General features: G+C 47.6%; 2 protein-coding genes across 6 annotated transcripts in view; both read left to right on the plus strand.

Moving 5' to 3' along the window:
- Nucleotides 1–12,272, plus strand: part of dusp8a (dual specificity phosphatase 8a) — a 42,484-nt gene extending 30,212 nt beyond the window's left edge. For 4 of the 5 annotated variants that reach the window (XM_058074940.1, XM_058074941.1, XM_058074943.1 and 1 more), the window contains exons 4-7: nt 3,686–3,852; nt 3,919–4,078; nt 8,882–9,005; nt 9,239–12,271. In XM_058074940.1, coding sequence (XP_057930923.1) covers nt 3,686–3,852; nt 3,919–4,078; nt 8,882–9,005; nt 9,239–10,454 — 1,667 coding nt within the window. In that variant the 3' untranslated portion in view covers nt 10,455–12,271. Of the gene's footprint in view, nt 1–3,685; nt 3,853–3,918; nt 4,079–8,881; nt 9,006–9,238 lie in introns of all 5 variants that reach the window. The other variant, XM_058074945.1, reaches the window with a different exon arrangement.
- Nucleotides 12,273–15,921: 3,649 nt separating this feature from the next.
- mob2a (MOB kinase activator 2a) overlaps nt 15,922–27,302 on the plus strand; it is a 40,207-nt gene continuing 28,826 nt past the window's right edge. Inside the window, exon 1 of the mRNA XM_058075457.1 lies at nt 15,922–16,548. Within this exon, the coding sequence (XP_057931440.1) occupies nt 16,532–16,548 (17 nt within the window). The 5' untranslated portion in view covers nt 15,922–16,531. The remainder of the gene's footprint in view (nt 16,549–27,302) is intronic.

Consider the following 27,302-nt stretch of genomic DNA (forward strand, 5'->3'; position numbering starts at 1 on the left):
ACATGGAAAAAATCAACTTTCTTCTGACATTATTTTGGTCAAATTCCATCTTTATTTTGTTGGATTCCATTTTTAATTGGAATGATGCTCCTTGGAAAATGGACACTTTTTTCTTGCTGCAATGTGACTCTGTAAAAAAAGTTTTTTTCTTTCATATTATTCCATATTATTTTTCTAAAATTCCTACATTTTCTTTCTAGAGTTCACCTTTTTATTCTTTGAATATTTTGACTTTATTGGCAAGTTATTGCTCATGTTTCATTTTTTGCCATTGTGTTTTTTTGTTTGGGTTTCTTGTTAAGTGATAATTTTAGAACGTACACAAGCCCAGCGAGCCGGCGGTCGCCTCTGTCCTTCCTGCTTGTCATGACCGCCTTGGGGGGGGGGGGGGCAATGTCACGTGACAATGACACGCTATCTCCGTGTGTGACTAACGCCTGTTAGCATTCGCAGTATTCGCTGCTTGGACGAGCAGGGAGGGGTCTGCAGCAGCGTTGACGTAATGCGACAGTCGGTCGGTTACCTCTGACTTGAGATGCCACATTCCACTAACTGTCAATCAATCTTTTGACCATTCCACTAACTGTCACTCATTTTTTTGACCATTCCACTAACTGTCACTCATTTTTTTGACCATTCCACTAACTGTCAATCAATCTTTTGACCATTCCACTAACTGTCACTCATTTTTTTGACCATTCCACTAACTGTCACTCGTTCTTTTGACCATTCCACTAACTGTCACTCATTTTTTTGACCATTCCACTAACTGTCACTCATTTTTTTGACCATTCCACTAACTGTCACTCATTTTTTTGACCATTCCACTAACTGTCACTCATTTTTTTGACCATTCCACTAACTGTCACTCGTTCTTTTGACCATTCCACTAACTGTCACTCATTTTTTTGACCATTCCACTAACTGTCACTCGTTCTTTTGACCATTCCACTAACTGTCACTCATTTTTTTGACCATTCCACTAACTGTCACTCATTTTTTTGACCATTCCACTAACTGTCACTCATTTTTTTGACCATTCCACTAACTGTCACTCATTTTTTTGACCATTCCACTAACTGTCACTCATTTTTTTGACCATTCCACTAACTGTCACTCATTTTTTTGACCAATCCACTAACTGTCACTCATTTTTTTGACCAATCCACTAACTGTCAATCAATCTTTTGACCATTCCACTAACTGTCACTCATTTTTTTGACCATTCCACTAACTGTCACTCATTTTTTTGACCATTCCACTAACTGTCACTCATTTTTTTGACCATTCCACTAACTGTCACTCGTTCTTTTGACCATTCCACTAACTGTCAATCAATCTTTTGACCATTCCACTAACTGTCACTCGTTCTTTTGACCATTCCACTAACTGTCACTCGTTCTTTTGACCATTCCAGTAACTGTCACTCGTTCTTTTGACCATTCCACTAACTGTCACTCGTTCTTTTGACCATTCCACTAACTGTCACTCGTTCTTTTGACCATTCCACTAACTGTCACTCGTTCTTTTGACCATTCCACTAACTGTCACTCGTTCTTTTGACCATTCCACTAACTGTCACTCGTTCTTTTGACCATTCCACTAACTGTCACTCGTTCTTTTGACCATTCCACTAACTGTCACTCGTTCTTTTGACCATTCCACTAACTGTCACTCGTTCTTTTGACCATTCCACTAACTGTCACTCGTTCTTTTGACCATTCCAGTAACTGTCACTCGTTCTTTTGACCAATCCACTAACTGTCACTCGTTCTTTTGACCATTCCAGTAACTGTCACTCGTTCTTTTGACCATTCCAGTAACTGTCACTCGTTCTTTTGACCATTCCAGTAACTGCCAGTTAGTGGCCGACCACACAGCAGGAGCCTCGCTACTGTACGACCTCCCATCAATCCAGGCACATTTCATTGGAATCGCGAGGATCTTTTTGGGGGTGCGTGTGTGTTCATGTGTTGCTGGCGTCCCCCTCCCACACAGACACACGTTGTCCCCATCCACACGGCGTCCACGGTAGAACGTCCTGTCTTGTACTTGTAAGCAACTCTCTAACAATGTTCTCAAGCGGAAGTGGGTTCCTGGTTCTTCACCGAGTGCAGGCCATACGTGACACCCGAGCAGGAGGAGACCCCTCCCAAGAAGTATCCTCCATCATCTGTTATCCATTAGCACCCTTAGGATGAGGAGGACGCCACGGCACAGCTTCTGTACAATAGAAAGCGGGGGGGGGGGGGGCTACCATCATTTTAGTAGCATAAAGTCATCATATTCTGAAATGAAAGGAAATAATGAATAATAAATAAAGGTGTACATTTTGGAAGATGGGGTTGTGAAAAAGCTGTAAAGAAGTGCAAATATTATGAGACTAGGCTATTAAAAAGTTATCATAAAAATTATATGAGAAGACAAAAATATTTTAAACCAAAGTTGAAATATTTGGAAAAAGTCAACCCGATGGGGGGGGGGTACATGTTCTTTCTGGAAGTACCTTCTTGGTCCGTGTACAGCTGTGTACTGCTGTACTGCGTACTGCTGTACTGCACATGAAAGCGGCCCCTAGGAGCCTTCCATTGGGACCCCCCAGCTAGAAGGCCATGACTTGGGGAGATGTTGCCACACCTTTCCATACGCGTCGGCGTGATGTCATCCCTCCGCTGCTCCATTAATAGCAGCAGACTCCCATGGCGCCCCCCTTGCGGCCATTAATCACGAGGAGCCCCCCCAAGTTGACACCTTTGTGATTCTTTCTGCTTACCTGTTTAGTCGCCCCAACCGGTGCTGCTGACGCGGCGCTTAGCACGAGAGCAGGCAGGCTTGCGTTTCCAGCGGCTCGAGCGCGTCTGCCGCTTTGGGACAATGATGTCATGTCTCGCTCACGCTCGCTCCGGATTGGGTCGGGCGGCCTTCAAACCAGATTAGCTACTCCTCTTTCCAGCCAGCCTGGAGAGTTCCTTGAAGCAGCCCCCCCCCGTTTCTCTACTGTCGTCTGTGAGGTCATTACCCACACGCTACACACCCCCACCTCCATTGGCCCCCGCACTGCAGTTATACAACCACAAGGCTGCAGAGCAACCATGAGTGTTGGAACAGGACGGCGTCCTGCACCCAAATATTGGGAGTCATTGAGCGTGAAGAGCAAGATTATGACATCATATTTTCACATTGACTCTTTAGCGTGCGCGTGCACGTGCGCGTGCATGGGAAGGGTCACACTGCGCCCATCAGCGGGATGTTACTGGGCCTCCGTCCTGGCCCCCGCACCTGTGGCCTCTCTCATTCCCCCAGCCTGACGCAATGCACTTCTGCAGGACATGAGCTCATGCAGGAAACACACACACACGCGCACACACACACACACACACACACACGCGCGCACACACACACACACACATGCCAAAAGTGGAGCCGCCTGCCTCTTAAAGGGCCAGACAAGCACATTCCTGGCCACCCTGCAGTTAACCTCACACAGAAGAACAAGGGAGCCTCTTCTCAGGGCCCAGGATCACCTCTTAAGTCTACAAAGCCCTTGTTTACTCTGCTAACGGTGCAGGTTTTGGGTGGGGGGTCAACTCAGGAGACCTGTCAGAAACCCCCTTATGTCGTCTGACGTGAGTGTTGAAAACCAAGAGAGCGAGAACCTGACTCTTGCCTCGTTCTTTGTCTGCAGGAGGCTTTGCCGCTTTCTCCTCCTGCTTCCCCGGCCTGTGTGAAGGGAAGCCGGCCCCCGCACTTCCTGTGAGCCTGTCCCAGCCGTGCTTGCCCGTGGCCAACGTCGGGCCCACCCGCATCCTGCCGCACCTCTACCTGGGTTCGCAGAAAGACGTCCTCAACAAGGTTGGTGCTGAGATGAAGCCCCCGCTGAGGTGGCCAGCCCGTGCTCAGGTCATCTGGTGTCTGCAGGATCTGATGCTTCAGAACGGCATCACGTACGTGCTGAACGCCAGCAACACCTGCCCCAAGCCCGACTTCATCAGCGAGAGCCACTTCATGCGCGTCCCCGTCAACGACAACTACTGCGAGAAGTTGCTGCCCTGGCTGGACAAAACCAACGACTTCATCGGTAAGCTGGAGGGAAGCGCCGGTCGGCGGAACACGCCGGAAGGTTTACGGGCGTGGGGGTGGGGGTGGGGGGGGTTTGGTGGCATCTCCGTAGGGAGCGTAGTAAGTCTAGGAAGGAGAAGAAAAGAGGAAACGTCCTCCATGCATGACGACCAAACTCACCAATGTGTAGGTGTTATAAATAAAGTTGGCCATTCAAAATAAAATGAATAAAATGAAATAAAGAGCTTCTAGCGGCTCAAAGCCGTTAGCACGGCTAGCCCTTCCGCCTTCCTTCCTTAGCCCCGCCCCCCCCAATCTTTGCTGCTTTTTCTTCTTAAATGACCTTTTTACAATGCCAGCCACAAATGGCCCTCAAGCTGCACTTTGGACACCCCATATATCACACCATATATCAACATAGACATACATATGTATAGTATATGTTTGTGTATATATGTCTATATGTACACTACCGTTCAAAAGTTTGGGGTCACTTAGAAATTTCCTTATTTTTTTAAGAAAAGCACTGTTTTTTTCAACGAAGATAACTTTAAACTAATCAGAAATACACTCTATACATTGTTAATGTGGTAAATGACTATTCTAGCTGCAAATGTCTGGTTTTTAGTGTAATATCTACATAGGTGTATAGAGGCCTATTTCCAGCAACTATCACTCCAGTGTTCTAATGGTACAATGTGTTTGCTCATTGCGTCAAAAGGCTAATGGATGATTAGAAAACCCTTGTGCAATCATGTTGGCACAGCTGAAAACAGTTTAGCTGGTTAGAGACTCTATGAAACTGACCTTCCTTTGAGCAGGTTGAGTATCTGGAGCATCACGTTTGTGGGGTCGATTAAACGCTCAAAATGACCAGAAAAAGAGAACTTTCATGTGAAACTCGACAGTCTATTCTTGTTCTTAGAAATGAAGGCTATTCCATGCAAGAAATTGCCAAGAAACTGAAGATTTCCTACAACGGTGTGTACTACTCCCTTCAGAGAACAGCACAAACAGGCTCTAACCAGAGTAGAAAGAGAAGTGGGAGGCCCCGCTGCACATCTAAGCAAGAAGATAAGTACATTAGAGTCTCTAGTTTGAGAAATAGACGCCTCACAGGTCCTCAACTGGCAGCTTCATTAAATAGTACCCGCAAAACGCCAGTGTCAACATCTACAGTGAAGAGGCGACTCCGGGATGCTGGCCTTCAGGGCAGAGTGGCAAAGAAAAAACCATATCTGAGACTGGCCAATAAAAGAAAAAGATTAATATGGGCAAAAGAACACAGACATTGGACAGAGGAAGATTGGAAAAAAGTGTTATGGACGGACGAATCAAAGTTTGAGGTGTTTGGATCACACAGAAGAACATTTGTGAGACGCAGAACAACTGAAAAGATGCTGGAAGAGTGCCTGACACCATCTGTCAAGCAAGGTGGGGGTAACGTGATGGTCTGGGGTTGCTTTGGTGCTGGTAAGGTGGGAGATTTGTTCAAGGTAAAAGGGATTTTGAATAAGGAAGGCTATCACTCCATTTTGCAACGCCATGCCATACCCTGTGGACAGCGCTTGATTGGAGCCAATTTCATCCTACAACAGGACAATGACCCAAAGCACACCTCCAAATTGTGCAAGAACTATTTAGAGAAGAAGCAGGCAGCTGGTATTCTATCTGTAATGGAGTGGCCAGCGCAGTCACCAGATCTAAACCCCATTGAGCTGTTGTGGGAGCAGCTTGACCGTATGGTACGCAAGAAGTGCCCATCCAGCCAATCCAACTTGTGGGAGGTGCTTCTAGAAGTGTGGGGTGAAATTTCTCCAGATTACCTCAACAAATTAACAGCTAGAATGCCAAAGGTCTGCAATGCTGTCATTGCTGCAAATGGAGGATTCTTTGACGAAAGCAAAGTTTGAAGGAAAAAATTATTATTTCAAATACAAATCATTATTTCTAACCTTATCAATGTCTTGACTATATTTTCTATTCATTTTAAAACTCATGTGGTAAATAAAAGTGTGACTTTTCATGGAAAACACAAAATTGTCTGGGTGACCCCAAACTTTTGAACGGTAGTGTATATATATATAGTATATACATATTAGTAAAAAGCAGCTAATAAACATAAAGGAGGACTGTAAAATATTGATGTAAGGTATTAGTATTCAATACTAATACTAGCCTTGGTATCACCTGGTATGTACATCCATCCATATGTACACCCATCCATATGTACACCCATCCATATGTACATCCATCCATATGTACATCCATCCATATGTACATCCATCCATATGTACATCCATCCATATGTACACCCATCCATATGTACATCCATAGTACATCCATCCATATGTACATCCATCCATATGTACATCCATCCATATGTACACCCATCCATATGTACATCCATAGTACATCCATCCATATGTACATCCATCCATATGTACATCCATCCATATGTACATCCATCCATATGTACATCCATCCATATGTACATCCATCCATTGTACATCCATCCATAGTACATCCATCCATAGTACATCCATCCATATGTACATCCATCCATATGTACATCCATCCATATGTACATCCATCCATATGTACATCCATCCATAGTACATCCATCCATAGTACATCCATCCATATGTACATCCATCCATATGTACATCCATAGTACATCCATCCATATGTACATCCATCCATATGTACATCCATCCATATGTACATCCATCCATATGTACATCCATAGTACATCCATCCATATGTACATCCATAGTACATCCATCCATATGTACATCCATAGTACATCCATCCATATGTACATCCATCCATATGTACATCCATCCATATGTACATCCATCCATAGTACATCCATCCATAGTACATCCATCCATATGTACATCCATCCATATGTACATCCATAGTACATCCATCCATATGTACATCCATCCATATGTACATCCATCCATATGTACATCCATCCATATGTACATCCATAGTACATCCATCCATATGTACATCCATAGTACATCCATCCATATGTACATCCATCCATATGTACATCCATCCATATGTACATCCATAGTACATCCATCCATATGTACATCCATCATAGTACATCCATCATAGTACATCCATCCATAGTACATCCATCCATATGTACATCCATCATAGTACATCCATCCATATGTACATCCATCATAGTACATCCATCCATAGTACATCCATCCATAGTACATCCATCCATATGTACATCCGTCGTAGTACATCCATCCATATGTACATCCATCCATAGTACATCCATCCATAGTACATCCATCCATAGTACATCCATCCATAGTACATCCATCCATAGTACATCCATCCATAGTACATCCATCATAGTACATCCATCCATAGTACATCCATCCATATGTACATCTATCCATAGTACATCCATCCATAGTACATCCATCCATAGTACATCCATCCATAGTACATCCATCCATAGTACATCCATCCATATGTACATCCATCCATAGTACATCCATCCATATGTACATCCATCCATATGTACATCCATCCATATGTACATCCATCCATATGTACATCCATCCATAGTACATCCATCCATATGTACATCCATCCATAGTACATCCATCCATATGTACATCCATCCATATGTACATCCATCCATAGTACATCCATCCATAGTACATCCATCCATAGTACATCCATCCATAGTACATCCATCCATAGTACATCCATCCATAGTACATCCATCCATAGTACATCCATCCATAGTACATCCATCCATATGTACATCCATCCATAGTACATCCATCCATATGTACATCCATCCATATGTACATCCATCCATAGTACATCCATCCATAGTACATCCATCCATAGTACATCCATCCATAGTACATCCATCCATAGTACATCCATCCATATGTACATCCATCCATAGTACATCCATCCATAGTACATCCATCCATAGTACATCCATCCATATGTACATCCATCATAGTACATCCATCCATAGTACATCCATCCATAGTACATCCATCCATATGTACATCCATCCATATGTACATCCATCCATAGTACATCCATCCATATGTACATCCATCCATAGTACATCCATCCATAGTACATCCATCCATATGTACATCCATCATAGTACATCCATCCATAGTACATCCATCCATAGTACATCCATCCATATGTACATCCATCCATAGTACATCCATCCATAGTACATCCATCATAGTACATCCATCCATAGTACATCCATCCATAGTACATCCATCCATATGTACATCCATCCATATGTACATCCATCCATAGTACATCCATCCATATGTACATCCATCCATAGTACATCCATCCATAGTACATCCATCCATAGTACATCCATCCATATGTACATCCATCCATAGTACATCCATCCATAGTACATCCATCATAGTACATCCATCCATAGTACATCCATCCATAGTACATCCATCCATATGTACATCCATCCATATGTACATCCATCCATAGTACATCCATCCATATGTACATCCATCCATAGTACATCCATCCATAGTACATCCATCCGCCACCCTTCCCCTCCCAACCAAATGAATCCATGTAAAGTTAGCTTTGAAGGAATATCGAGTAGCACATGTTGTTGCCTTCAGATGACCTCTGGTCTTCCAGGAAATGTCAGCTTTCTTTCTTTGGGAGGAGTCAGGTGGCGCTGACGGCGCTGACGGCGCTGACGGCGCTGACGGCGCTGACGGTGCTGAGTGTTGGTGCCAGACTGGACTTACCCGTTCCTCTCCTCCCACAGACAAAGCCATGGTGTCAAACTGCAGAGTCATTGTGCACTGCCTGGCCGGAATCTCGCGCTCGGCGACCATCGCCATTGCATACATCATGAAGACCATGGGCCTGTCATCAGATGATGCCTACAGGTAACCTTGCTCCTCCCTTCCAGCTGAGCTAAGGTGTCACCCGGCCCCCCGTCTACGGTAAAGGTGTCTGTCGCCGGGGGTTATTTACACAAGACCTGACAGGATTAAACCTGAACTCTTGTGGCTAAGCAAAGTTGGGAAAAAGTCAAGTCGTGCAAGTCCAAGACCCGCGACTCGCAGTGAAAACCAAACCATTTGCCTTTTTTCAATGCAGTCCTGTTTTCGCTCGACAGGTTTGTGAAGGACCGAAGACCATCCATATCCCCAAACTTCAACTTCCTGGGCCAGCTGCTGGAGTTCGAGAAAGGTCTGCGACTACTCCAAGCTTTGACCTCAAGCGCCGACGACAAGCTCTCCCAAGGCAACGCCAAGCTCGATGGCGTCAAGTCGTGTTTTGAGATGAACGGTCACCAGAGCGGCTGTGACTCCTCCGGGACAGAGCCACAGAACCCACCCGAAGCCAAGATAGCGTTACCCACTTCCCTCCAGCAAGGCTTCAATGGCTTGCACCTCTCCGCAGACCGGATCTTGGACACCAACCGTCTGAAACGCTCCTTCTCCCTGGACATTAAATCCGTGTACGCCCCGAACAGGCCGCATTCTGCTGGCCTGGCGCCAACACGCTCGGAAGACGTTCCCAAGCTGTGCAAACTGGACAGCCCGGGAACGGGCACCTCCAACGGCGTCTGCTCCCAGTCCCCCATCCTGAACAGTCCCTGCTCCTCGGACTCACCCTTCCCCTCACCGGGCAGCGCGGGCAGCGTTGGAGGTTTGGGGCGCGGGGGAAGCGAAGGAGTCCATCGGCCCGGTTCTTCCTCATCCAGAGCCAGAAGAAAACTCAAGCACGTCTCTGTTAGTTCGCCGGTCCATTTCCAACACCACCCGCCCCAGTCCCTCAGCCTGTCTCTGGACCAGAGGAGCCCAGGCATGGACGACAACCTAAAGGGTTCCCTGCTCCTGTCCCTGCCCTCCATGGGCTCCGAGGCCATGTGGACCAAGCACAGAGACACGGTCCAGGCCACCACCCCAGTTACTCCCGTCACCCCCACCACCGATGCCCCCTGGCACTTTGGGGCGGAAGAGGGAGGCGAGATGGAGCTCGGCGGTGGAGGGGGGGGTGGGAGAAGCGAGGCGTCTATGAGATTTGGGAGCAGCTCGGCGTACGTGGCGTTTGGGTGCAGCGAGGGAGTACGGTTACGGGACAAACCTCCGAAAGAGAAGCCCTCGGCGCCGCAGCGAGACAAGCGCGACTTCACGTCGTCGTCCTCGGTGACCACGTCCAACGGCACCAACGGCGGCGGCTCGGCCTCGGAGAAGCAGTTCAAGCGTCGCAGCTGTCAGATGGAATTCGAGGAGAGCATCTCAGAGACGCGTTCCCGAGAAGAACTGGGCAAGATCGGAAAGCAGTCCAGTTTCTCCGGCAGCCTGGAGATCATCGAGGTATCCTGACACATCAGAGACAACAAAAGAGACCTGCTTAGACGGGTCTCTTTCTGCCTCGGTGGCGTTCAGGACTCCCAGCTGAGAGACGGACCGAGCAAAGCGCTTGACGAGCAGACACGGCTGGACAGGGACGACGTCTGACGCGCCGCGTACCGCAACACCACCTTCTTGGAGAGCCGGGGCCGCAGGTGCTCCACGGAAAGCACCTGGCATCCGGATCTCGGACACAAACTGCCTGCCTGTGGTCAAGTGTAGTCGTAGTTCCAGTGGGCGTCGTAACTCCTGGTCTGAACCCCAAAGCGTCCAACGGCCTCAAAAGCTCAGCCCACGTTGCCCCCCCGCCCGCCCCCATCCTTGTGGTGTGAACGGCCCCTACCTGCCATTGCTCCTTGTCACCACACGGGGGCCCCACTGAGCATGCTCCATGAACGTCTGGCAACACAATCCTATATCATACAATACAAATATATATGTATAGCAATTTTAATGGACCCTTTTCTCCTTTTAATTTATTGTTCATTCTGGTAATGAGAAATAATATAATATTTGTGGATTGATTTCCTTTTTCTTTGTTGAATGATTCTTATTTGCTGTATGGTATTTATAAACGCATACGAATACACAGAAATTCAAGCAAGCAATATATGAGCTCTTCCTTTCTTCGAGGAGAGTGATATATAGGACTCGGAATCTGCATTGCGGGGGGGCGGGGGGGGTCAGACGACACGAGCGACATCTTCAACGTATGGCTTTACCACATCAACGTTTCCCCGCATGGCACTGGGGCTTGCGTAACGACAACTTGATGCAAATCGTACGAGTGGCCCTCGTGAAGCCCCTTCCCACAATGCCCTACACTGTACGCCATGGGTGTCCAAAGTGCAGCCCCGGGGCCCGTTTTTGGGGTTTGGGTTTTGGGGGGGTTTTGACAAAAGGAAAATAGAAAAACATCTTAAATTTTTAAAGAAACATCACAATTTTACACAAAATATGAGGGAAAATACTTCATTTTAGTAGCATAGAGTTGAAATATACTATATTTTGGAAATGTTTTGTTTTTTCATTTATTTGAAAATTAAGTTGATTATGGGGATAAAGTCCAAATATGACAGTAAAATGATACTATGAGAAGAATGTGTACCAACAAAGTACAAATACATGGAAAATGAAAACAATTGGGGGGGGGGGGGCAAAGACATGCACTTTTTTGAAGGAAAGACAACATGTTGCTGTACAAACTCATTTTTCACCATGTGGCCCTCGAGGGGGAACGTTTGGACACCCCTGCTGTATGCACTTGTTCTTTTACACACACACACACACACACACACACACACACACACACACACACACAGCTTTTTCTTTCCTTCTCAGGGGATCCTTGAGTGAGCCAACCCCAGCCCATCAGCCCATCAGCCCTCCTGGTGCCAGACGCTAATTTATTCCTCATCTTGGCTTTGGAGCCATTTCTTTATGATGCTAGTTCTGCTCGGCTCTCGAACATCGAATCCCTCCTCCGTGTTTTTTCGATTGTTATTATTATTTATAATATTATGTAACAAATATGATGCAGGCTGTCCCATTTGCTAAATCTGTTGTCCTTGAATGATTACTCTTATTATTATTATTATTAGTATCATCATTGTTCTGATTGTAAATAGCAACGTGGAAGAACACTGATGAGTTTTTCAAAGAAAATCCTGACTCCCAGACTGCTTGATGCTAAAATACCTCAGGTTCTATCGAAAGGCTTTTCCTTCTCCTGTACATGTTTGGTGAAAATGAGACGAAATACAGACATGACAAAATACAAACGCTGCGTCTCCTTTTTCTTGCTATTTCAGGCTGGGGGGGTGGGGGGGCAATTCCTGCACGTCGTGATGGCATCTCAATCCTTAATATTATTGGCTTGATGCCAAGGACAGCGTCGGTGACTTTACTTCCTGGCCCTCAGGTTGTGCTTCCGTACCTGGTGGGCTCGTCCAGAGGGGCCAAAGCGGCCCCTTGCTGATTACTTGCTGATTAGTTGTTCAGTAACTACTCCAAATGTATGTGCCCGAGTTATTTGTTCTTACTAGTTCCTCGGTAACTACTGCGTTTCTGTGTACCTTGTAAAGTAAGACCAAAACTTCAAACTTCCGCGGTAAACAAGAAAGCTTCTGGTTTCTCAATAATCCACTTTTGGATGGACCGCATGTTCCTCTCTGACCTTCCTATCTCGTTTTAGCCTCATCAGGCTGGATGGCGGAATGGGAACATATCGACCCCCGGGCGGCCCAGTATTGACGAGAGGATGGGTTTCAGGAAGTGACCTTGGCCGGCTAAAAGGAGCACCTGACCAAAGGCCGGCTCCATTTCCCACACTGGAGCACGTGGGTGGTGACACCCGGCCCCTGAAGAGTTTGTAAACAGCTCAGTGGCTGCTTCGTATCTTCATACTGCACGCGTGATGCATTTAGGGCCTGAGTGGAATCGATGGAGCGTCCGTCGCTTCTTCTTTCATGATGAATTCTATGCTCCCTTATGAAAATATAAAACGCCCCGCCAGGACAATAATCAGAACTTTTTTTGGTGGAAAGGCCAGAACGGGACTACATTAAATGTGTGAAGGGCTAGAGGGTGTAAAGCGTTTGGGGAGGCCCGTTTTAGCCAATACTGGGTTCGAACATCTCATCGTGAAGGTCAGTGATTGTGATTGGTCGGGGCAAGCAGTATTTGCACCGGTCACCCTTTACCCCACACCGCCACCATGTGGCCATGTGTGGCGGAGCACTCCGTGGGTTACTGCCAATCATATCTGTAACCACGCCTCCTTTGGAGCTGATTGGAGGACACCAAGGCGCCAAATAGCCAATCGTTAGGCTCTGCCTCCTGTTCACAGGGCTTCCGTCAGCTGATATTTATAGACCAAGTGTGAGGGAAGAGGATGACATTCTCACACAGACTCCATCTTCTTGTACCACTTGTTGTATCCTTAGTACTTTTTACCACTTAGGCTGCGGCGCTCATTCGGTCCGTGTACTTTCCGTACATGCATGCAGTGTATGAATGAGCACCAACACAGGAAGTGCATGAAGAAGGCCGTGAAGACACGAAGGACAGAAGCTGAAGCTCTGCAGCTTTTCTTTACAAGCATTTTCTCCTGCAGGGGACGAGCTCCTTCATGGACCAGCTCCTCCCTCACATTGAAGGAGGTGTTGATCATTGATCATCACTCATCATCATAGTGACCAGCTGGAAAGAAAACCTGCATGGCAGGAGTTTGACACCTCCATGGCAGTAGTTTGACACCTCCATGGCAGGAGTTTGACACCTCCATGGCAGGAGTTTGACACCTCCATGGCAGTAGTTTGACACCTCCATGGCAGTAGTTTGACACCTCCATGGCAGGAGTTTGACGCCCTCCATGGCAGTAGTTTGATGCCCTCCATGGCAGGAGTTTGACACCTCCATGGCAGGAGTTTGACACCTCCATGGCAGGAGTTTGACACCTCCATGGCAGGAGTTTGACGCCCTCCATGGCAGGACTTTGACGCCCTCCATGGCAGTAGTTTGACGCCTCCATGGCAGGAGTTTGACACCTCCATGGCAGTAGTTTGACGCCCTCCATGGCAGGAGTTTGACACCTCCATGGCAGTAGTTTGACGCCCTCCGTGGCAGTAGTTTGACACCTCCATGGCAGGAGTTTGACACCCTCCATGGCAGTAGTTTGACGCCCTCCATGGCAGTAGTTTGACACCTCCATGGCAGGAGTTTGACACCTCCATGGCAGTAGTTTGACACCCTCCTAGGCAGGAGTTTGACACCTCCATGGCAGGAGTTTGACGCCCTCCATGGCAGTAGTTTGACGCCCTCCATGGCAGGAGTTTGACACCTCCATGGCAGGAGTTTGACACCTCCATGGCAGGAGTTTGACGCCCTCCATGGCAGTAGTTTGACACCGCCATGGCAGGAGTTTGACACCCTCCATGGCAGTAGTTTGACGCCCTCCATGGCAGTAGTTTGACGCCCTCCATGGCAGGAGTTTGACACCTCCATGGCAGGAGTTTGATGCCCTCCATGGCAGTAGTTTGATGCCCTCCATGGCAGGAGTTTGACGCCCTCCATGGCAGGAGTTTGACACCTCCATGGCAGTAGTTTGACACCTCCATGGCAGGAGTTTGACGCCCTCCATGGCAGGAGTTTGACGCCCTCCATGGCAGGAGTTTGACACCCTCCATGGCAGTAGTTTGACACCTCCGTGGCAGTAGTTTGACGCCCCTGCGTTACATCACACATACAAGTACATCCAAGCTACCTCAAACGGCAAAGCCCAAGAACGCGGTGGAGGCCTCAGCACTGGGAGGGCCGTGTAGATGATGCCGAGAGGCCGCCCCAGAGAGGCGGGGCAGGGGCCCTACTGCAGATGACAAGACATAAAACACACTTTGTTCTCCTTCGGGGGCCGGCCTATGGGAGCTCATTTATGACCATCCGTTGGTCCTCCGTTGCTGTACAGGAAGCGGCTGCCAGCCGCGGCGCTCCGCAGTCGGACAGTCGGAGGTCAGTGCACATGGACGCCCCCCGAGTGAGAAATATGGACTGCTTGTGACATTTCCCTGGCTCCGGTTTCCTCATGATGAACACTCGCTGTGGACACCAGCGTTAAGCGTTTAGGGCAGCAGAATGCCAAGAACACGTGAAGAAGATGGACTCGTCATGGCATGTGCTTGGCCCACAGGTGTGAAGGATTTTTGTATGGTCTAAAGTCAGCTGGGATAGGCTCCAGCTCACGGTGTATTGAACATGGACGGATGGATGATGATGTTTGCTGCATGCATCCTTTTCTTTCCAGGGTGGAGACCACAGTGTGAGAATAAAATAAATGTCTAACTGACCTCCACCCTCCAAAAGGATCCAAAAGGATCCAAAAGGATCCAAAAGGATCCAAAAGGATCCAAAAAGATCCAAAAAGATCCAAAGATCCAAGCCCATGCGTTCATTTTTTCAGGACTCCAAAATCTCAGACTGTTTCTTTCTGAAGATGAGAAACAATGACGTCACACTGACGTCACGGCCCCTCACGTTGCTAACCGAGCATCCAATCACATTGCTCCCGTCGCCGTGCTGCCGGTGGCCGCTAGAGGGCGTATTTGCACGGCCTTCCTCGCATTATGAGCTCCTATATTAGGCGTTATTATCCATTGTCCGTTTTTACTGCAACGCAGTGACCTTTGCGGTGCATAACGAGAGCAATACAGCGCATTTGACGCTCTACGATGAAAGGCGGTTAGCGCCTCTATATTTTTAATATTACATCTCCACAGGTTTGTTAACATTGAGCACGAAAAAGCAGTGAAAAGTGTCGCTCGAACTTACATTTGGTAAATTCGCTTTCTCGGCTGCTGCCGGAAGCGACTTTTATTTCATGATTGAAGGGAAGCGGAAATTCATAACGAATCACGCACATATTGCAGCGATGACAGCGGCATTGCCGGCACGTATTCCTAACATGCATGACTAAAAAGCGGCAGGAGATCGTACACTTCAAAGCATCAAATGCTCCAGAGGCTTTTCACTGGCGTCAACGTCCCGTAGGCTCACGCACGGGAGCGGCAGAGCCATAGCGGAGCGCCACAGCGGAGCGCCGTGTTTACTTCCGGACGTCGACGTGAGAGCGCTTCGCCGAGCAGCGACAGCAGCAGCCTCGCCGGAGCTTCGGGCTGTCAGCGGCGAGCTTTCATGACGGAGCCGACCGGCGTCGATCAGCAGCAGCCCGGCCTCCGTTCCGCACCGGCCGGACCCCGCGAGCCTCGCCCGGCTCCGAGCAGTCCGATACTTGAGTCCCCGCTTCAGGGCTACCCGCGGATCCGCGTCTTCACGGTCCGAGCTAGCCGAGGAGGAGCACGACAAGGACAACCACTCCGAGTGTGAGCGCCGCTCCTGCGTGTGAGGCAACGGACCCCCGGGGGAGGGCGACGGGACTCCGGAGGCGAGGCAGCCGGGCAGCGAAGGGAGTCGACCGGTCCAAGTGAGGGGTCGCCGCCGACTCCTGGCGTTATCCCCTGCTAGCTAGCATTAGCCGAGCTAGCTCCGACGGCACCATGGACTGGTTGATGGGGTGAGTACACACGCAGCCGCCTCTCGTTTGACAGGTCGCCTGCGCGCTCACGACGTTCGTTATTATGACTTATTATTTGACATTTTCCCAGTAGACTGTCGTGTTGAATTCTCACACATTCCAATATAAAGGCATGATATTGCTGGAAGCGAATAGCATGTCGCTTAGCCTAGCCTAGCCGGTGAGGCTAGCTCGATAGCTAAGCTGGCAGTGGGCTTCACCTGCAATGATAAACACACCAAATGTCAGCAAGGATCCGGAGGCTTATCGTGGCATACTTTCCCACGTTTGAGTATTTCTAGCTAGCGTGGCAGCACCCACATCGGACCCTGACGGTGTCTTTGTCGAGGACGGTTTGCTGGAGGGAATGCTTATTTATAGCAATGATTAACGCAGCAAAGTGGCTAACATTAGCGGACTTCCGGCTAACGCGGCTGTAGAGCCTAGTTGGGTTTCTGCCCCCACGCAAGGTGCTCCTACCCGGGCCGCCTCCTTCTGCTATCCCCGTTAGCAGCCGAGCCAGCCCGCATGTCCCTGTCGTCGCGGACGGGAGATGTAAAACATGCAAGACGATGTCAAGTAAATAACTATATAGTAAATAACTATATGCTGAAATCTAGTCTGCAAGTGGCCACCACCGCTAAAGCATCCATGTCAGCCAACTGGTCCAGCAAGTCATGTCTGTTAAGATGTGCTGTCTTATATTCTGGACAGTCATCCTCGTTGCTCTGCATTGAGATGCATGCTTTGGAAATGTGCTAGGTTGAAATAACTTTTGAAACAAATGATTGCACGTTTATTTTCTTGCACTGTAGGGTGTCTCAAGGTAAGTGGGCTTTTTTCGTTCTTTTGGCTGGCACAGAGTAGGCAGGGCAGAGGAAGGGTGGAGGGCTGCCGTCTGAGCGGCGTCCTCACCATGTGACGTTTTGGCTGAGATAACATTCAGCAAAAACACCAACAACAGCACGCATGCACCTACAGTATCAGAGGAATTCATATTCATACTCATGAGCACTTCTGGAGGAAGTCACGTCAGGCCTCATTTGCTTCTTCACACATTTTTGTATTGTTATTGCAACTTTTCCACTGAATATTTTATTGATTTAAAATATTAAATACATCAAAAACCTGTTTAGAACGTCGTAACATTATTAGAGCCCTCTAGAGTTGAAATAACACCCCTATAGTCACCTTTACACTCCGATTACCCAATACAGCAGACATTCTAAGAGCAAAAAAGCCATTTTAGACATAAAGTAGACTACGGCTGCATAGGGCCAGTGTTTCCATTCATTAGTGATGATTAGTAATTAGTAGATCATGGAAACCTGCGATAAAAGTCTGGTTTCTGTGTGTTTCACCAAACATCACAGCAGTACTTGTCAAATAGTACTTGCAATGTTAGGGCAGACCTGCCAGCATGTACTAATGACTTTCACTTGTACTTCTGTATAAGTGACAAGTTCGATGTACAAATGTATTTTACTCAGCACTTTGACTCTAGAATACGCTCGTACGCGTCACAGCTCCATTTTGTTGCTTTTTCCTGGTTTCAGTTTCAAGTTCGGGCTGTACAGTACAAATAGATACGTAGATATCAGTTTCAAATGGGGTGGGGGGGGGGGCGTGAATATATTTCTGTCCCCTTGAAGTGGCATGATGGAAAACCCAGAACTAGTTGCAGACATCTAGTGGTCAGTGTCGAACACAACATATCATCACAGCGGTTTTGAATGCATCTTCTGCCTTATTTGTATTTTTATGTTTGTAAATGTTTTATTTAGGGATTATATACATGACGTTTTCTTCAATATGCATAATATTTGACTATTATTGGCAGTATTCATGAAACAGCTGCTTCAGTGGTTCGGGAGGTCGAGCACGTCGACCAGAAACCAAATGTGGTGGTTGATTAGAGCCCTCTCAACATGAAATAACACCCACATAGTTACCTTTACAATGGTATTACCCAACATTATGGGTATAATCAGAGAAAATGAGACCTAAATGAGAATCATGGTTATGTGTGTTGCAATAAATGTCTCTGAGGCGTGTGGACAGGAATTGACGTCTGGCTTTTCGGGGGTTTAGGGTTGCCTGTGTCGTGGTTGATGGATGATGTGGATGATTATGTTGTTATTATTTTTATTGTGCCGCTTGCGAGCTCATTTCAACCTACGATAAAAGCCTGTCGATCTGGCCATCAATTCAGGTGCTTGTCTCACTGGACAATTACTGACACCTAGTGGCCAATGTAGAGCACTACATTCGCAATAATATTTTTACAATTACTGACACCTAGTGGCCAATGTAGAGCACTACATTCGCAATAATATTTTTACAATTACTGACACCTAGTGGCCAATGTAGAGCACTACATTCGCAATAATATTTTTACAATTACTGACACCTAGTGGCCAATGTAGAGCACTACCTTCACAATTGCAATGCCACTTCATTTCTTGTATTTGTATTTGAGCTCATTTATACATTTTTATCCTGCACAGACGTGACAGTTGCTTGGATATGCATATTGTTTTTCCGGCATAGGCCACGCTGAAGCAGGAAACGGCATGGCTTAAACATTCCTTCCGGATATGTTTGGAAAAAGGGGATGGAGGGAAGCTGCAGAATCTGCCCTGCAAAGTGGCGTGGGACGGCTGTATATGTGTTATGTTCCTTGCAAGAGTGACGAGCGTGTGTGTGACCTTCCTAATTGAAGCCACAGTCGGTGTTTCCACTTCCTTCACAATGACCTCTTTATCCTCTTTTAGTCCTCTTTATCAGATGTTTTGATCAAGTGTTGCTGTCTTCAGCAACGTATGGCACGCCAAAATAGCTGGCAGACAATACGCACTGGAGAGAAACAAAATATCACTTTGAAGCCGTCAGATGACTTTTTCTTTGGCTTGTCAGAGGAGGGGCGGCGCCGGTGAGAACGCGTGGGCCAATGGCATGTATCCAAATGAAGCCATGCGCCACAGCTTTCACGAGCAGCCCAATGAGGCTCCATCAAAAGTACTGGTTGTGTTTGGCCAAACAGCTGAGCTGGTGCCGTCAGACTGGTTTGCCTCGTGACTGTTGAGCAATGGAAGAGCCCCGCCCACGCATGACTTCATGTTGAAGAAGCACACAGCAGTAAAAAGGCTTCTTTCAAGCAATGACATTATTGCCAGTCGTTCACGTGCACGCTATGCAAAAACGTCTAGTTTGACCTTTTAATCTAAACAGCCACGGTTAGAGGTCGCCAGCGTCCTGGAATAAGTGTTACAGAAGCCAGCGTAAGAGGGGCCAGCTGCAGGAACACCTCGCTCACGCGTGGACACCATTTTGCGTGCGGCTGAGTGAACTGGTGGTAAATAGTGTGGTAAGTATGTGGAAGCGGTGTGGGGCTGCCTGCCAGCACACAAACAAAACCTCCAAATTTCCCCGGGTTGGTCTGGACGCATTGTCAACCCTCAGGGTTGGTCCTTGTGGATTTGTGTTAATAATCGGTCATACTAGACAATAAAGACACAAAAGTGTTGTGTTTTTTGTGAGTAAGGTGCAAACCATCAGTAGCGGGTCTCCAAAGTGGAGGTTACTGAAAGCCCCAGCGCCAGACATCTTTGTTTCTGTGCTAACAGCGGCCGACTCAGAGGTGTTTGTGTGCTTAAATAGTCTTTGTTGTTGTTTTTGCACAGTCCACATTTCTGTGAGCCAGACGCCACCCAGACGGTGAGCGCCGGCGTTATTTCCATGCTGAATGACCTCATTTGCCCAATTTCAGAATGCGACAGGATGCTGAATCACAGGGGAGATGTGCGACGCCTAAATGGGTCTTTTCCTGCTTGGTGAAATGGCAGGCTTTGACAGATGTTTAATCCTCTGGATTTGGAGCCATGGCTTGGTCCTGCTGCGCTAAAGGGGAGCATGGAAAGCAGCTAGCGGAGCCAGCTGGACCACTCTCGACCTGAACCCTTAGCTTGCTCTGCATCGCCTGTGGGTTAAGGCTTGACCCCTGATTGTGGTTTTCCTAGTCATACTGTCTGCTGCAGCTTTGGTGGTAAGACATTTGAAGGTGCCAGAAGGTTCTGGGTCTTTCTAGTATAAAAGGCAGCATGGCAAAGGCCACTTGTTGAGACCAGTTAGCCTCTCCAATGTATTTATTCTTAATTTAAGGAAGTGTTTGAAGCTGAATGGGAAACGTAACGTAAGCTAAGTTTCCCCGGTGTCACCAGGATAGTACACATGACTTGTCTTTCAATATTTGGAATAGCAAAGATCCATGGTTTATTTTTTAATACATAGTTGAAAAACGTGATGGTACTTAATTTTTTGAAAGTATTTTTTCCTCCAGTTTCTTGCTATGTGATGAACTGCAGTTTTTTTCCTAAAGCTTTGTGCAGCGGTGGGAACTAGAGCGAAACAAGTTGTATAAATGTAGTGATGTAACTGTAGAGCATTGTGGAAAAAGTACAGCTCAGTCTTGGCGGATGTGTGTGCTGTGAAACGTCTATTCTATTTTTGGCATGTGAATGAATCTACTGGCTAAGACTAAACTAAACTAAGAGAGAGATCCTGTACTGGTTACCGACAAGGCCGGCTAGCCATTAGTCGAGCATGGTGAGGGGTAGGCCGGGTAGCAGGACCCGCCATTTTGGGCCAGCATCCACTCGACTGTGCCTCATGCGTCTGTCAATGACTGACAGCAAGGGGTGGGGAACAAAGCAAAGCTGGAGGGGGGGTAGCGATTGAGCTAGCGTGGCCTCTCTGACATCAGCCCCCCCGCCGCTTTTTGGTATTTGTTTGGTATTCCCTACTCATCCATGCTTCAGTTATTTTGAGACCGGAGCCAAGTATTCAATCTGCCCCCCCCCATGAGTCAAAAGTCAGCAGTCGCCTGACATGTACACTGATCAAATAACACCCCCTACCAACAGAAAAACGTGTTTGCACATGCATGTGACCTCACGGACGAGCGTTGATCCAACGTGTATTTTGCCACCTGAGAGTTGGGGGATGTACTCGCAGGTAAAGGCCGAAGGTCTGATTGTCACCTGATAATGACTTCCAGAACAAAAGTAGCAACATTTTCTTGGTTTAGGTGACTAATAGAGTCCAGTATCTAGAGTCTTGGCACCAAGGCCTACTATCCATCCATCCATGCTAGCTGACTCCCGTTGGAATGTAGCAGGATGACCTGCTGGCTGCGGAGGAGAGACAAGCCAAAAGCCTCCTTGACATCCTGAACCCCGGGTGGTACTTTTGTACTTGTCTTGTCAAGGCGAGGCCTGGGAATCAATATGATACCAGAATGACACTGCAGTACTTCTTTTCCGGAAGATTCAAGTCTTAAAGTGTGGAATTTTGGAAACATACGCTTCTTGACTTGAAATGAATACGTTACTAATCAGGTGGCGGAGAACGACTTTGCAGGGCATCCTGCATGTTGGTGGTGCAGTCTGATGCTGCCTTTCATCCTGCTGGAGCCTGCAAACCTGATGACCTGAAACTCTGCTCTGGAAGCTTCTCCACCCACAGCCACCCACGGCCACCCACAGCCACCCACGGCCACCCACGGCCACCCTTGTTGTAGAGCTGACTGCATGGTGGCCTATGCATTCTTATTTTGGGACACTTGAATAAGGGAATATCATCAAGGTGTTGGGGTTTTTTGTTTGACACATTCGGGCCCCATTCTGTGCGTCTCTCGGCTGTGCTGAGATGTTTGGATGTGTTGGCAGGGCAAAGGCACCATGCTGTGACTGTTTATTCATTTATTTTTGTAACGCTCCGGCGAGGCCTGCCTCTGGCGCACAACTGGCGCAGCCAATGGATGGAGACGGACGGGAAAAGAAAGCCCTGACGGGAAGCGTCATGACTAATCAGCTTCTCTCCCTTGTGCTATGCCCCTTAAGCTTCCTTTCTAATCTAGTGTCTGTGTTGGTTAATGGCCACCACCCTTTTTTAAGCAACGCTTACGCCTCTCCATCTCTGGCTTGTCTTCTCGAGACTGGAACTGAAAATTGACCAACATTGTGCCAATTTGCTCATGGCAACAGCCTGTTGGAGAGCCAATATTTAGTAGCAGGCCTAACCAAAGCCTGTAACCAAATGAGGATGGCTTGGAGGAGAACATATATATATATACTATATATATATTGTGTGTGTGTGTGTGTGTGTGTGTGTTCCAAGCCTGTATTATTCCTGTGCAACCCCCCCCCCCCCATTGCAACATTTCTAAAATAGCATATTTTTTCTTTAATACTTCAACTTTGCCCTACTAGTGACGTTATCTTTCCTCTCAATAGTACAAGTTTATTCTTGTAAAATTGGGAGGGTGTTTTTGTTACAAAATAACTTAATAATTAGACTTCACCCCAAATTACTGCTGCTTATTTCTGCTGCTGTTTTCATTTTTAGTTTTCTTGTTAAATTCTAGTTTTAGAATGTGCTGTGGACCAATAGAACAACAGCCACGGGCCGCCAATGGGATGCGCCCTGCACTTTTGGACACCTCTGGTTTCCTGTCTGACAGGAAGTAAGTCAGTGAGCTGCGTACGAACATGCCCTCTCACATCCCCCACAATTCTAGGATTTGGTGTGCCGCTCGGGCAATAGGTGGGATGGAGATGGATGAGGAAGCGGCAACCCGGGTTGGATTAGCTGGATGAGGAACAGCAGAGGTCTGCAATGGCGGGGGGGAGGGGGTAACTCCTGGGGCGCAGGTTGCGGGACACACGGGGAAATGATCCATCTGCAGGGCAGGAAGGGAAAGAGCCGGTCGGGTTCATGTGGCTCAGGACTGAGCTGCTGGAAGTGTTCTTAGCCAGCAGGCCGTTAGCACTGGTGGAAGCTCACCATAGATGCCCTTGGTGGCTGGGGCCAGGCCGCAAGGCTGGTCTCAAGTGGAATTGGATTAGAGAGCTGCGTGTTGCATCAGGCCAGGCGAGCCCAACACGCACACGCACACGCACACGCACACGCACACGCACACACACACACACACACACACACACACACACACTTAGAGCCTCAGGAAGTTCATTGTCATTTTTGGAGCTGTGCACCACTTTCGTTTGTGTGTGCGTGTTTTTGTTAATGACGGGGTGTGAGTACACCCCCTCTCCTGGCTCTTATTTGCACCCTTTTCTCAAGGTGGTGTCCCAGGGAGCATGTTGGGGTTGCATGCATATAATCAGCCCCACTACCCACTCCACCCCCACATGGGGCGACAGAGTCAGATCAGCAGAGATGGAGTAACCAAAGTGTGGGACAAGATGAAATGTGGGAGTCCAGCTCATCATGCAAATACTCCGACTGCAGGCTTGCTGCTGAGGGGGGAGTGTGGGAGCTGGTCTTGATGGTGTACTTCCTGTTTAGCTGCTTTGCACAGGAAGTGGAAGGTCATTAGCGGCATTATTTGGACCAGGGGTGTCCAAACTTTTTCCCTCAAGGGGCACATAGTGAAAAAAATGGATGGCTGCAACTATGCCACTGATATTTTGTGATATGCTAACAAGTTATGTATATTTAAAAACTGCATCTCAGCTTATAGGGGAAATATTAAAACTATTATTAGCATCAACCTTTTAATTTAATTTTTTTTTAACATTTTCCAAATATTTACATTTTCTTTTGGGAATATTTTTGAATGTAATTAATTTGAAGACTCTCTCTTTTAGCAAAAATTGCATATAAATGAAAGGCCAATTTTCAATATTTCTGATTTGACCACTTTATTTATTATCCATTATTGTCTAAATATTGTCCAAAGCTCACATTGTGCTCAGTGCAGACTTCATCTCATTTGCATAAGAAGTTTCCGTTCTTTAGTCATCAGCAGTAGAACTTAGCTACGTTTCAGCAAAACAGCACAAAAAGGCTTTTTGGGAAAAGATACATTTCAAGCATAACTTTAACTTTGTGACACAAATGTAGCCACCATGTCTAAACAATAACAACCCAAGAAAATGGACAAATATAACACCATGATCTATTGAGGGATGAGTCCCAGTGGTCTCATGGTCAGTAGGTCAGTATGACGGGGTTGTCTTTTGGAAAAAGGGATTGAATGAGTTAACGTTAGCATGATTTTCAAAGTAGCATTTGATCATCTACCCAGAGGTCTTGTGGACAAGCGTCATACCTTGCCTGGATCTAAAACGGGGTGTGGAGGAGGAGCATGTTGGGAGTAGGGTGAGAAGGTCAGCTGATATCTGCTGCTGGGATTGCGCCACCCTTTGGCAGTTGCTGACATTGCCGCTCTGCAGTGAGAGAGACCAGCTAGAAGCTAGACTTGACTGTACACGCAAGCCACTATCTGGCCCCCACGTGAAGCCCCTGGTGCCCCCTCCAGGAAGTGTAAACACAGATAAGTCTGACTGAAAGCGCACATCCTGTATGGCATCACTGTGTGCATGTTGCCATCTTCATACGCCCGTAGCTGTCTGTAGGAGAACATACAGTAGAACATCTGAGCCTGTCTTTTGTCCAGCACTTCCAACTTCCACTTGGCAAGACCTGCCAAAGATCAACTTTCTGATCATGGTTGCTCATGATTACTGCTGTCATTCCTTTTTTATTTTTTTTTTGGATCCATGGGTGCAGGGTGAAAACAATATCTTCTCCCATTTTGTGTGGAAGTGGTATGTTTTGGCTTCGTTGTCTTTCTTCCCTTGCCTTGCTTTAAAATAAATAAGGTAGAGGCTGTGAGGTAGCTTGATATGCTTAAAGCGGGGGCCATCTTTCTGTCCTTGCAGAGGTCCTGTCACCCTTAAGTACGTAAGGGTGGCGTAAACTTAGGCCACCTTATGTTTGAGATACTACACCAGCAATGCTGTCACGTCAGTTCTTGCATCTTACCGTCTACTACATTGGCTAGTAGGGACGTCAAGGTGACTAGAGGGGTGTGTACGGGGCTAGTTACCAAAGGTACCAGATTGGGACTGCCTAAGGCCGCCAGCAGGGCATGCTACTACATGCAGTGTGCTGCTGATTCATTGCTGCCTGTTAGCCTGTTAGCCTGTTAGCAGGGCAGGGCAGGGCATGCTACTACACGCAGTGTTCCTCTCATTCATTGCTGCCTGTTAGCCTGTTAGCCTGTTAGCAGGGCAGGGCATGCTACTACACGCAGTGTGCTGCTGATTCATTGCTGCCTGTTAGCCTGTTAGCAGGGCAGGGCATGCTACTACATGCAGTGTGCTGCTGATTCATTTCTGCCTGTTAGCCTGTTAGCAGGGCAGGGCAGGGCATGCTACTACATGCAGTGTGCTGCTGATTCATTGCTGCCTGTTAGCCTGTTAGCAGGGCAGGGCATGCTACTACACGAGTGTTCCTCTCATTCATTGCTGCCTATTAGCCTGTTAGCAGGGCAGAGGATGCTACTACACGCAGTGTTCCTCTCATTCATTGCTGCCTGTTAGCCTGTTAGCAGGGCATGCTACTACACGCAGTGTGCTGCTGATTCATTGCTGCCTGTTAGCCTGTTAGCCTGTTAGCAGGGCAGGGCAGAGCATGCTACTACACGCAGTGTGCTGCTGATTCATTGCTGCCTGTTAGCCTGTTAGCCTGTTAGCAGGGCAGGGCAGAGCATGCTACCACACGCAGTGTGCTGCTGATTCATTGCTGCCTGTTAGCCTGTTAGCCTGTTAGCCTGTTAGCAGGGCAGGGCAGAGCATGCTACTACACGCAGTGTGCTGCTGATTCATTGCTGCCTGTTAGCTGGGTAAATGAGGCCAAGTGAGATGGAAGAGATTAGCTTACATAAAGAGTGATGGAAGGGGAAGTTCTCGGAAACAAGCGACGGTTCTCGACCTCCGCCTTTTTTACTTAGTGCTTGACTGCGCTCTGCTTAAGCTGCCCTAGTGTTCATCTCCATTCTTGCACCGATACCGCTAGTCCTTTCCGAGCGTCTTTCTCTGTGCTGCCCGTCTGCATATTATGACTCGCCTAGCCTGACCTCATCCAAGCCATTCATCCAAGATAAAGATGAAGATAAACGTCTTCTTTGTATGAACTGAGGTTCCCGAGGCAGTTAGCACACGCTAAAGCTGATGTGTTCGTCATTCCAGATGACAAATTATGTTGCACTTCCAGTTGGAGGAGTTGCCTTCAAGAATGGTAGAAATGTTGCAGCCGTACTGGAGGTGTGCTTTGCTTCCCTTTCCTCATTGTGGCAAAGACCAGATCCTTGACTCTTTCCTTCACATTCACAGGCTTCCCGGCACCGCTTCCACCCGGAACCCGCTAACTCCCGAGTCACTGTTGACTCGTTCAATGGAAGCTTGACCTCCAGAGCTACACTCCATCAATGGCCGTATTTAGCACCTTATAAGTTGTTCTTTTTGTTCCTCGTGTCAGCGTGAGAGAGACGTTGCCCACAGCCGCCTCTTGTAGAAGGAACAGCAGGTCAGGGCTCTGGTGCGCTCTGCTGGGTCCATGTGCCTCAGGGAGAACATAATCACCCTGGATTACGTGTAACACGCCCCCTTACCTTGCGTGCACCCTGCCGTGCCCAAGGATGTCAGCCTGACGCTTTCAGTGGATTCCATGACAACAATTGTAAAGGTGGGGGCGGAGTTGATGCTTTTTCACCATCATCAAAGTGGTACTTGCATCCTTTCACTCTTTCTCTCATAAAAGTTTGGACACCCCCGCGTCCTTCACACCCTTGTCCCTTCCATGCACGTTTGTTGTGGGGGGGTCCTGGCACACCTGCATCCTCTCTTTGCATATGAGCTCATGTTTGAGTGCGTGGGCACCCCTCCTTC

Source organism: Doryrhamphus excisus, chromosome 6 (genome assembly GCF_030265055.1).
Source record: "Doryrhamphus excisus isolate RoL2022-K1 chromosome 6, RoL_Dexc_1.0, whole genome shotgun sequence".
Taxonomy (NCBI): Eukaryota; Metazoa; Chordata; class Actinopteri; order Syngnathiformes; family Syngnathidae; genus Doryrhamphus; species Doryrhamphus excisus.